The sequence below is a fragment of the Camelus ferus genome, chromosome 6 (genome assembly GCF_009834535.1).
Source record: "Camelus ferus isolate YT-003-E chromosome 6, BCGSAC_Cfer_1.0, whole genome shotgun sequence".
Classification (NCBI taxonomy): Eukaryota; Metazoa; Chordata; class Mammalia; order Artiodactyla; family Camelidae; genus Camelus; species Camelus ferus.
The window spans coordinates 16998718-17011803 of record NC_045701.1 but is presented as its reverse complement, the minus strand read 5'-3'; the positions used below and the strand labels follow the sequence as shown (position 1 = coordinate 17011803).

General features: G+C 41.0%; 1 protein-coding gene across 2 annotated transcripts in view; it reads right to left on the bottom strand.

Annotated features, from left to right (window-relative positions):
- FBN1 (fibrillin 1) overlaps nt 1-13086 on the bottom strand; it is a 240430-nt gene that overhangs the window by 35760 nt on the left and 191584 nt on the right. For both annotated transcript variants that reach the window (XM_032481236.1, XM_032481237.1), the window contains 5 exons: nt 9776-9901; nt 7743-7859; nt 6774-6902; nt 6030-6149; nt 3494-3619 (listed from right to left, as the gene is read on the bottom strand). In XM_032481236.1, coding sequence (XP_032337127.1) covers nt 3494-3619; nt 6030-6149; nt 6774-6902; nt 7743-7859; nt 9776-9901 — 618 coding nt within the window. The remainder of the gene's footprint in view (nt 1-3493; nt 3620-6029; nt 6150-6773; nt 6903-7742; nt 7860-9775; nt 9902-13086) is intronic.

Genomic DNA, 13086 nt, shown 5'->3' with positions numbered 1-13086 from the left:
GACGTTCAGAGGTGGACTCATTTCATTCACAAGATCCCTTCACTGATAGCTCTGCGCGCATGTGTTTTGGAGAACATTCAGCGAGCACACTAGCCTGAGGTAGACCTCCCAGTTCTTGTATTTACTCTGATATCACACTACGCTGTTATTCTGTGTCCCCTAAGCCCTGGAGCCAAAATAAAACCCCAGATTCTAGGAAGAGAGCAAATAAAGTTGTGTCAATTTTGTGGACTGGCAAAAATACAACTCAATGGTCGTTCACTGAAGCAGCTACTCATGCAGCTTCTGTCTACAAAATACATGTGGGGCTTTGGGCAGACTTTACACATGTGCGCACACACACAGAAGTCTGTTTAGCTCAACAGAGAGAAAGGAAGGTAAAGAGGAAGGCAGGGAGGTGGGTGGATGGGAGAGAGAATAATTGTTATTTCAAATAATATATTTCTTTAATATCAATTATTTCTTGGTGACTCCAACATGGAACATGGGATCTAGTTCTACAAAATTCTCCAATATTGCTTGACATAATTTTGGAAACTGACTTTTCCATTTCTTACAGAGAAAATTGGGTGACTTTAAAAAGTGAGCTCATCTAAGAGCGTGGGGTGTGTTTTCCCTCAAACTTGACTTCAAAGCCTTGCAAACTCCTCTGGAGTTACACAGAGGCTAAAATCTGCAGGCTTTAAGGAAGTGCTTTCATATCCATTTTGCACAAGTCCCCTTTCTTTCTGTCTGAGCAGGTCTGCCCTCCCCTGTCACTGGTTTTCAATTCCAGCTAGCATGCTATCATAGCCATTTATGATTTCTGTTAAGGCAACTTCACCATCTCTTATTTCGTGGCAAAGGAGACAATATAAAAATAACTGAGTTGCCAAAGATCATAGCAGAAAACTTTTCATGAATTAAAGTGAAAATATCAATCAATCAGTCAATCAGTGGTATTTACCAGGCTCCAGTAAGTCAAATTCAGTTGGCCTTCACAATGAACTTGATCAACTCTTCATGGCTACCAACTCTTGCAGATAAATTCTCTTTCTCCTTTCTATTCCACTGTCACATGTGCTATGGCTGGGACCTACCAGGCACCTTTCAGTGGACTACTCTTCTGAAGGTCAAGAGAAATAAAAGCCTGTCCTTGTCCTTCAGCATCTCTGCTACTTAAATGTTTGTTTTGCTAAGAAGCTTCAAGATTTAACAAATTGTACTTTCTTGAAGAACATCTTTTGATTTGCTTTATTCTTCAAGTTCATTGTCACAGTGTTTTGTGTTTATTGGTCCTGTTTTTATTATTTTGCCTACAACGGTCTTAAGATATAATTTAGTGACTATTCGCAAAAATGTCTCAACAATTATATCGAAACTTAATTCTCTCCTTTGTCTTCCAGCTTGTAATGTTTCTTTTACACCTAGATACAGGTATGTTCTAATATTGGTCTAGTGTTGGTTAATTTTCTCATTCTCTTCCTGTTATACCCTCGCCCATCTCCCCAACACCACTCTACCATGTCACCCCTGAAAAAAAAATCTAGGCGTGAAGTTTAGAGTGAGCCTAAGTGACAAATTCCCTTTGTGAACTTTGTGAGTGGGAGTGGCTCGTTTACATCTGGCGCCTTCAGGTGCCAGGATCTGTTCATCTCATTCTTATATCACATTTATTCCTTCCAAAACATTATCTGTGGTTCTGTGGAATTTTCTTATTTTATGGGCAATAGAAGACTGACTCCTAATTTGTCATCTTATAATAAAAACTCGGCTCTTAATTCCCTGGCTCCAGCAAAATCTGGGCTCTGTGGGAGATTTACATTTGCTTGTGGTGGTTGTCTAGAATTGGTTTATTCATCAAAGGTGCCTCACGTTGGGAAGGAGAGCTGTGTGCGCCTACATCCTTAAACTTGGACTCGGTAGGGTGCCTGTTTACCAGTCCATCTGCCAAGAGCCCTTAATGACCTTTGAAATTTCATCAGAACTACAAAAGTCACTTTCCCTGCTTGCATTCCTCAGTCCTGGCTCTGCCTCTTGGAGCTGAGCATGTGGCAGGGCTGCTCACAGCTGGGCTGATTCTTCCTGCAGCGTTCGCTTGCTCTGTGACAGGCCAGTGCAAATTGAATTAATAGCCTATGAGTTTCCTCTGGCCTGCCACATCGGCAGATTCACACCTGGTTTCTCATTGCTTTCTTTCCAAACTCTGGCCAAGCCAAAGGCACACAAAAACAGGGGAGCAGGAGCTAGAATTTATCTGGCTGGTCTTTACCATACAGACAGAATATCTGCTTGAATCAAGCGCCTCCCCACCCACAACCCAGAAACCCACATGGGCCTCTAATATCCACCTACAAGATCAAACCAGTTGAGACCTCTCAGCTCTCCCCTCTCACACTTCTAAATATTGGGTGACAAAATGACTAGTTGAAAAGTGAACAGCAGCCAATTTGGATAACAGTAACAACAGCCTATGAAGGATCAGAAACAAGCAAGGCTTTGTCACATACGCAGTACGACTGGTCAGGCAGGTACTATTACTGCCATTTAAAAATAAGAAAATTGAGCTTCCAAAAGATTAAATGACTTGCCCTAGGCTAAAAATGGCAAGGCTGGGATCCCTAAACCCAATTTTTAGAATCTTAAATGATGTATCTTTTGCCTCTTATTTGGTAATATGGAAGCAAAGTAAAAAAAAAAAAAAAAAAAAAAAAAAAAAAGACAAAACAAAATAACCAAGAAAAAAACCCTGAACAACAAACAACAACAAAAAAAGCCCAAAACACTAGGCCAGAGTAGGGGATGGAACATGCGTGTGTGTGTGTGTGTTCTGTCCTGAATTCACTAAGCTAGTTTGTGTAAGTAGATAGACACACACAATTGCATTGCTTAGTAAAACCTCAACAGTTTTCTGAGACATAATAAACTGTGTTATGCTTAAGTTCAGGCTCCCTTTCGATTTTTTTTGAAGTATTATTCCTGAAAACAGACTATGGGCCAGCAAGACTGCTGGTCAGTTCAAATTTATTTTTCTGTTTTCTTAGAAACCTTGGGATGTCAGAGGTGGGCACTATATCCTGGGAGCAAGTGAGTTACTCTGCATTTTTCTGTCCGACAGTCTAGCTTTTGGCCCGTATTTACACAGGTCACCTCTTCAGAGGCAGAGAATCTGCAGCTGAACTCCCCCCGCCACCCCGGGTTTGCTGTGTTCAGTGGCTCTTGGCTGATCCCCCACTGACTGATCTATCAGCATCTCTGTTCTTAGGGGAGAGACAGGTTTAAAGTGCCAGGACAGTCATTGTACAAGCAACCGTAACTTGACGGGTAAGTTTTTAACCTTAAAAGTAAAACTGAACTTTCTGACATATGGTAATCATTAGGCCTCTGGGTGAATGAAAAGTCTCCATCTTCTCTTCACAAAGACGCTAAGCTTTGCCATGTTTAAAAAAAATAAAACCACAACAAATAAACACAGAGTAATGAAAGTCTAAAAGCAAAAGGCAAAAGCACTTACCTTGGCACCTTCTCCCAGTAGAGGACAAGGAGAATCCATCTGGACACAGACATTTGAAGCTGCCTTCAGTGTTACTGCACGTGCCCAAGGCACAGATTTCTGGCTCTTCAACACACTCATCAATATCTGAAAGAAACACATGTGTCAAACAAAGTGAAAACACAATGGAGACACCATCAGATACCTCATGCAAAATGTAGAAGTGCAGACTGTAACTAAGTTTCACGACTCTCAATAACGAAGATTTTTTTCCTGTATCCTAATGCTGCGAGTAGACTTCTAGGCAGTGACGACTTAGAAAATTAGTTTTGATGGTTCTTGTTGTAAAAGTGGAATCTGCAAGTGCCTTCTTAGGGATGCAGTGAGAAACATCTTTTACCCAGACTGAGTGTCTTGGCCAATTTAAAAAGTGGGAGTAATGTCATACCACCTGAACTAGGAAGGAAGGAAGAGAGTCTAGAGTCTGACTTCACCATTCCACAGTAAGCAGAAGCTCTGAAATTTTAATTGTGTTGACAATGAGTTACTCAGTGAGAGACCTAGACCTCTGAACCAAATTTGTTGCCTTCCAGCCATCCACAGTGCTTTCTCCAGTACCCCGTGCTATCACCCTAAAACTGTGACTTGCACAAGGGCACTAATCCTTGGGAAAATAATCCTATGCAATATAATCTGAAGATATTACAGGAGAGGAGGCTCCTAACTCTCATTTGCAGTTTAATTTTCCTGAAGACACAAAAATGCCTTCTGTGTATAAGCTATAGTTTTTCTTTCATCATAGAGATAATAGGAATTCGACACACATAATTGTGACATGTTTCCTTTAACATATTAATATACCTTAGCTACTGTAAGGGGGAAATTAAGGGTGGTGTGCAGGGAAGTCTGAATGGCTTGGGTAACCACATGTCCTAGCTTGCCTGGGAGAGTCCTAGCTTATGCCTGTTGGCCTGGACTCATTATTAATAGTGCCCTCCTCAAAACTGTCTTGGTTTGGTCAGTCAATGCATGCTCATCCTACTTGCGGAAAAAGCATGGCCACTCTTTCCAAGAGACTTACCCATCTTTTCCCCGACCTTCAGCAGAAATTTGTAGTGAAAAAGAGGTAAGTCTTGATTCTGAGCCACACTATTTTTATAGAAATACTTTTTTTTCCCCAACAAAACAGATCTCTCTTGTATCCTGGGACTCTCTATTTTCAGTTTTGTGCAAAGAGTTCTACCCACACCAAAATGTATTCGCATTTCACAATTTTATTCCCATGAGGTCCAACAAAGGGGAAGTTAGGAAAGTAACTTCGTTATCCTGACTTAATTTTGTAAATGCCACACAATAGACACTCTAGAAATAAATGTGCAGTGCAAAGTGATTCTCTTCCTACACAAGGCAAAACCAGCCTCTTCAGCACAGCACGTTATTATGTGGCACTTGGAATTGCATTGTCTTCCCTGTGGTTTTACTAATGGGTCTGAAGCCCTGATAATGATGCAATGACTCCATTCCTGCACTCCCCCCACCCCCACATCCAACCTTCTCTTAAAAGTCAACTTTTGTAAAAATGCTCAGATGTTTCCTTTTGGTGGGTGGTTTTGTTCTTATGATTCTTTCTCTTATGGTAGAAATTAAACTGTAGGTGCCAACTTCATAAGCATAGGGACAAAGATTTAGAATAAACACACTTACTGACTATTCGGGAAGTTAATTTTTCTTTCTATACATTTTCATTCTGTTCATTTTAGGGTAATTTTGCATTAATCATGGAGTGAATAAAGCTGATCTCTAATAGAGGTAACATAACACTTAATAATTTGCATTTAGGCCTAATTTTGATTAAATGTTTTCACTTAGAATATTATCCCTTGAAGGCAATTTAAATTAGACATATAATAACATTTCTCACTGATGATATTAAAAGTGGGGGAAATTCTTACTCATTATGGATTAGATACAGCCTTGTTTAAAGGTGGGAGCACGGACGAGGTGACTTCTTAAAAGTCCTTTTCACCCTATTTATCTGTAAAGTTCCGGCAATTAATGGCCTTCATTTAATGCAATGATCTATTTATTGAGGAATGCGGTCCTATAAAATCTGAGAATTTATCTGTAGTTACACATTTCTACCACTCTGCAAGTCAAAACAACACAGGCAAATTGTACAGCCACATTCATCTAACCTTGAATGTGGTCACTTAAAGATTTTAACTGGAATCAGTTGCAACCCATTGACCTTTAAACACATGTAATCTGGGATTTTCTTTTTTACAAGCTGCATAAAAGCACATTGGAAAAGGGTCAGGGTCATGTAATCATCTATACACACAGAGCAAAACAGCTTCATCATAGGTTAGCATGACAATCTGATGTTCTTGTCACACCAACTAATTGTGAGCCCATAAGTAATATGCTACCCCTGAATCTGCTTCTGATAAAGTATTCCGAAATGAAGACACCATCCCACCTTCTCAAAAATGTGACTTTGATAGTATCAATGTAGTAACCAGTACTGTTCATTTCCAAATACTGGCAGCCCTCCTACCTTCACACTTGTCGTTCTGAAGACTGTATCCAGGTGGACAAATGCATCTGTAGGACCCATCCAAATTTTGACAGGTACCTGGTGCACATTTTCCAGGTTCTAGGAGACATTCGTTGATATCTACAAAGAAAAGGGAAAAAGAAGAAAGAGGTTCCCACTGGCATGATTTCCATCAAGCAATTAAAATTCAGAGAAACTGGACTCAAATCAAAGAAATACATAAAACTACTCAAGCCCACAAACTCTACCATGGATAAAAATTAACGACTCAATAAAAATCAGCTTTATCAGCTTTCGGAAGTGTGCGATGTAACGGCCGTGTTTTATTTGATCTACAGCAAATTAAGTATTTCCAGGAAAGTACAGCATGTGAAAAGTCGGTGGGTCTGAAGATTTTTGAGGGCACCCAAAAGATTATATAAGAGTTCACTACAAAGCTATTTTGAAGGAAAAAAATTTTAAAAAGGGAATTACAGTTGTTTATAGAACAATTTAACTATTATACTGAACAGCTGAACTGTTCTCTGTAAGTTAAAAAAAAAAAAAACTTAGTTTCTAAAAGATAAGGGGGAAAGCGGGACGTATCCCATACACACATACACCCAAAGTCTACTGGCAGGATTAGTGTAATTCTACTTTGATCTTTTTCCTGCAGGCTTCTGAAGAATTGCGATGGAGCCTGCACGGTTCCCTGGGTGGTCTCCGGCAGTGACCTCCGCAGGGTCTGTCTGAGGCAGCACTCACCCACACAGGTCCTCCCGTCTGGAGCCACCTCATAGCCTTCGTTGCACTGACACTGGAAGGACCCCACTGTATTGATGCATTGGCCATTTCTGCACAGGTTCCCATTTCCAGTTGCACATTCATCAACGTCTGTGAAAAAAAAAATATCCTTTGATACATTCCAAAGGAAATGTCACATTCTCATCAATGATCAAAGCCTTTAAAGGGAGAAATACTTCTTCTGAATTTCACTGGTCTGCCGGCTCAGGCAAACTTAAGAAATTCCAATGAAGATCTAGTTTATAACAGCAGACCTGGCTCTACCCACCTATCAAAACCTAACAAGATGACACAATTCTACTAATCAGGGATGAATAATTTATATTCGGATTTTGTATGAGTTTCACCTTGATCTTCCTTTAGGTTTCATTTTTTAAAGATTAAAACTGAATTTACATCTGAATAGTACAGCTGAGGGTATTATTAAGTATTCTTATAATTAGAAGTACATAAAATTAGCCTCCAGCACAATACAAAACTTGGTTCCTTAGCTTCGCTTATGAATGATATAGCATGTTTCATAAGAAGGATTTTATAGATTCAATAATTTACTTCTTTGAAGAGAGACTGCAGTGAAATATCTAGACAAGTAGGTCCACATTGCTCCTGAATTATGTAATTTCTATACAAAGGATCTCTTTTATATGTTTTAAAATATATTCACTCCAATTTATTTTGAAATGTATTTAATTCATAGCATAGAAAACATAAAAATTATAGCTGCTAATGAGCATACTAATAAAAGTAACAGATGCAGTAACTATATCTGACAATTAACACATCTTATTTGACAAGTCTTTTACCCAACTGTCATGCATAATAAGACGGCATATATTAAAAAAGATAGCCAGCACACTGGAAAGGATGCTAATTACAAAGAACACACACAAAACTGCCTTTCTCCGGGGGCGGACTGTTCCGCTCACGCACCTATGCAGTCATTGTTGTGGGAAAGGATGAAACCGTGATTGCAGCGGCAGTTGAAGGAACCAATTGTGTTTCGGCAAGTTCCGTTCCCACAGGCATCTCTCTCACACTCGTTTATGTCTAGCAGGAACAAAGGACATAGAAAAACATGATTAGTAACAGCAGAGAAGGGCACATGGTTACCTGGGGTGACAGGGCGTCTTAGAATTCACAGTGTGTCAAATGAAGGCTGAGAACTTCTAGATTCAATGTTGCTATTAGTTCCAGCAGTGGCAGCTGCCTGTGAGAAACCAGCAAAAGGCGAGGTTCTAAACCTTGGGAGAAAATTGTTTCCTTGATTGGCTTGCTAAAGGAGGCAAGCTAAGGACATGAGAACTGGACAAGAACTATTTTATTCTATTTACTTCTAGAATTCTCCGCCCTTGCCACTTTTCTCAAATATTTTCACTTGGAAATGGAAAATTCTGTGCGCATCTGGGTCTTGATTTGCTGCCACCTTTGGCAAACTTCAGCCTTTAAGATTCTCACTCCAGTTTACCAAAAAGCAGTGAGTCACCTGATACTACCCCAAAATCAGCAACAAAATAAATCAGCTTTCTAACTCACCTGGAGTTTTAGACATCTGTTCCTTTTCTCCAATCCACCCCCCAAAACCCACCAGATGGTGACTTATCTCTCTTCTACACTGTCCCAAATGTGATGGCACTTAGTTTGGCTCTTCTGTTGCATTATGATTTGTCTTTTTATTGGTCTATGAGTTTTCATTTTGGATACTCCAAACAGCTGTTTTGGAGTCTTATGTGTCTCTGCATCTCATGGCAGCAGCTAACATCTTTCTTATAAAGAGTAGGTGTGCATTCTATTAAGGAGGAAATAAGAAAATGAAAACAGTTGACAGTGCTGGCTTGTGAGGGTGAGGCAGAATGGGGAGGGTAAGGAGAAGGGGATGGAGAAGCAGTGGATGGTTACACTCAGGTTAGCAAAATGTAGTGTTTAGAGTTGGGATTTCCTTTCCTTTCAAATTCTGGACATGAAGATAAATTATCTGCGATCTTAAATCAGGAAGTTATTGCTGAGCCCAATGTGACTCCAACGTATGTGTCTGTGGTTGAAGACTGTGTCCAGATGTGTCATCACCCTGCCAGCAATCAAGACTTCTGCCTTGTTCATTTTTACTCAAGCAAGTGAAGTGCATTAGTCGGGCAGGCTCTTTGGGAGGGGGCTCTAGATAAGTCAGACGGAAGAAGGAGAAAGAAAGTTGGGCAGGATTCCATTACTGTGCAGGGGTTATCTCCCCAGTGATGAACAGGGCTGAGTACAATCCTTTAACTTAAAACTTGTTATCTGCTCTGAAGATGACAGAATTTTACGAGAATGTTCCCTAATGGATAAATCCAATCACAGCCAAAGGCAGGCACATTAAGCATTACTCTATTCATTGTTCTTTTCCCCTCCGTGAGGCTGATTCGTGTTCATGGAGTCCCCAAAAGACTTAACGGATGTTGCTTTAAAGTAGAAAAAGAAAAGAGGGAAAGAGAGAAATTGATTGATTACATGTTTGAAGTTCATTCCAAATCAACATTCTGATTCAGGACAGAAACCAAGGAAGAGATTTAAAATCCTGAGCTCCTTCCCCCTAGAACAGTGATCTGTAAATTTACCTTTGAAGATCTGGTACAAACTACAGACCCTTCCCAAAAAATGCTCATGCTCAAACACTCAAAAGCTGCACTCTGTTCCAATATGGCAAACCCCGTAAACATTATAAAAGAATAATAGGCTATTAACAGTAATTTTTTGTCTTAATACCTTTCTCAATGTATTCCTTAGTGAAAAGGGACTAACAGCCAAATGAATATAAAGAAAGGTGTTCAGGCTGTTAAAGATAATAATGTTACATGCCTGCTTGGGTTTTTATTTTACAGACAGCAAAACAACTACTGAAAGGTTTAGTATTAACTTTTATATATATGCAGATACAAAGGAATTTTTCAATAGGGTATGACGAAAAAAGGAAATGATAGTCACATACTCACCCAAACACATGGTTTGATCAGCATTTGTTTTAAAACCAGTGTGGCAAATGCAATAAAAGCTTCCAACTGTGTCAATACACTGTCCATGGCTGCAGATATTGGGGATTTCTTGACATTCATTGCGATCTGTAGATAAAAAGTATCTTAAGCATTGAGTGGAGACTTAGAAGACAAAAATCAAATCAAATGACTTATTTCTGGGTATTGCTCTCAGAACTAACCCTAGCTCTAAACTGTGCCAGTAAAACAGACACTGACATTATATTTATTTTTGCGTCAAAATGGGTTAAATCTTGTGCTCGTTTACTGGGCATATTTGGAGCACGTTAACAATATACAAGCCATGAAAAACAGGGGCAGTATCCAGAACATCTTCTGAAAGATGAGAAAACTCAGAAGTAGAATGAGGAAGAAAAAGCCAAACTGGGAGATACTCCACTTGGTTTTCTGCCTCAGCAGTGTCCTAGACTGTGGATGTGCCCAGGCAAGATTTGATGTTTCAGTCATGGACCCTTCATGGCTTCCTCTGGAAATTTAAATCAAAGTCAAATCCCACTGCTAAGGCAGATTTTCATGGTGGACAGTCTACATTGCCCTTTGTTCAAGATTCACCTTCTTATTTTGTCTTACTCCTAGAAGCTTTGGTTCCATCTTAGCCAAGTCTTTGTGTATGTGGCTGTATGTGGCTCCTTTCAGCATTTGACAATCCTAATGACATTCCTTCTTTTTCATTCATATTCTTTCAAAAGGAGGCCCTCTCATCTTCCTTCTGCCCGTCTTTAGGCTCTAAATTATATATATATATCATCAAGTGAATACTTGCTGCTCTTCTGAAATCTGATTATCTGAGGAGCCAAATTTGTTGCATGAATCCACAAGGGACACAGCCACATGCCTATTTACGTCTCTCATTTTTTTTTTTAAAGCTCTCAAGATTCTGTGTTTAGGGAAAATGTAATTGAGAGAGAGCACTGTGCCACCCTGGTTTTCCTACTGTCACAGAAGAAAGCAAACAGCAGAACGGTGTACGTGCTGCTGGGCGCCGCGGCACCCCGCGCCCGGCTGAACAACCCACGCTCGCTGTCTGCCTGCCTGCCCTGTCTGCTGAGAGGACAGCGACCGGAGTGGGCGCTGTCTGCTGCACAGAGCAGAGGTGCCCATGCCAGAGGAGAATACGTCCCCTCCATTCACATGTAAAAAGGCTGCCCTTTTTACAACTACTCCTTTCCAATATACAGAACACTGAGAGAGGATGAATCACCATGTCCTCTAAAAGTCTCAAGTGGGGTCATTAAGAAGGGAAACCGGGGTGGAGCAGCTTAGGAACTAGAGCTAGCCCGTGCAGAAATGCGAGTGAGTCAATTGTGATTACTCCCATCAGAGAAGGTGGGTTTAAAACAAACTGCTCCCTGGGATAGGCAGAGGAAACCGAGCCCCATCACCAAGCTCTGCAGAGGGAGCCGACCCTGAGCAAGGGCGTCACGGGTCTGCCGCAGCCGGCGTGGCCCGCGGGCACCCTCAGCCCCGGGTAGTACCGCGTCCGGGAGGATGCAAGGACGAGGCCTTCTTATCTCTGCGGCCCCCAGGGAACGGAGAGCACTAAGAATCTTACTAGGAAGGGAGGCTCAATTAGGAATTTCTTTCCTAAATTGCCTATTTCATGATAATTTTTAAAAAATGACACACGGATTATGTTGAAGTTCTATGGGTGAAACCAAAAGTTACAATTCTGGAGAACTTAATTGTCAAGTTCACTTTGTCTTGAGACCAGAAAAACTAGGTTTCTACAAATACCAGGATTTAAACTCCTAGGAGATTATGTCTGAGGTTGAAATAGGAGGTACAAATAGGGTATTGGGGGGGGGGGCGCCCACACAGCCAGCAGAGAGAGGAGACCATGAGGAAATGGCTGGGAAGGACACGTCTCGCTGGGCAAGACGTTCAGAGGGCGGCCGCATGTGCTCTAAGGACCCAGCCCCCCAGGTCACACGAGCGTCCTGGGCGTAGACACCTGACCGCTCTCTCACAGCTCTCAGTGGCGCTGGGGGGATGGCAGCCAGCTGTTGAAATGATGCACTTATGAATTCAAATGAAAACCTGATGATGAGAAGGAAATTTTAGTTCTTCCCATCCTAAAGACAGAAAGAGAGGGGTATTTTACAGTATGGCTGAAAAAGGCCACGTGTAGGATAATATTTAAAGACATTTTAAAAGATGTTCAGAGTAAGATGTAAGTGAAGACATTTCCAGAGGGAAGTCTTCAGCCCTAGAGGCTGAACAGTTGCAAAACTTAAGCTCAAATACATTTCCTTTCTTGTGAGGATTTTAATGAATGAGGGAAATGAAGCTTTGGCTGCAAGCAGCACTCCCTCACAAGTGCTTATCGCGGGTTAGCGCCTGATGAGTTTTATTTATGTTAATGTTCTGCAAGAAAATATGACAGGGCCTAAGCCCCAGCAGGCCCTGGTCGGATGTCTGGTCATGATGTATAAATAGTTCGTCCCACTGCTTGCCTGAACTGAAGTGGTGTGAAATGACACGTTCTATATTATCAGCAATTCCTTATTTTGATTGGAATTCTTTCACCCAGTTTCAAAGAAATATAAATTAAGAGCAAAATGCAGGGAAGTGGCATGAATGCCCAGTCTCACTGGGTATTGTGACTCGTATCAGAGACGTCCTCGCTTTTCCTGTCCTGTTTTGTTTTTCTTTTTTTTTTTTCAACAGCTGCCCTGTTGACAAAATGCTAAACACTTGCACATGTTCCTTTTAACTCAAAAAACAAGTCTCGATTCTCAAAGTGAGTTTTTGTTCTGCTATTACACCCTCTTCCCACCAAAGTCTCATAAAACAATGCAAAATACCCTCCAGAGAGCAGCGCACTTCCTACCACTTAGTCACTGGTGCGCAAGGAAATCCAAGGAAAACCTGACCACGTCCCCTGGTGTTGTTTCATTCACAAATGCATCCGATATCCAGGAAACTCCTTGGGAAATGAACCAGCAGCAAAATAACACATTCTCCCTGACCTCCTTGCTAAATATACAATGACTTATAATTACTCAAAGACCCAGATGAAAATCATCCTGAGGTATTACTCTGCTTCTGGGCTGAAACACCAGTGTTTTCATTTTGATACCACTGACTACACGATACCACCAGATACTCAGTAACTTTACCTTCAGTTTAAGTTCATTGCAGACGCATCCTTCTTATTCCTACCACACCCCTGACACACGTGAACCACCACCCAAAAATCTAACCTCTAGGGGATAGTTTCTCATTTTACTGTAGGTTGCATAGCTAATAAA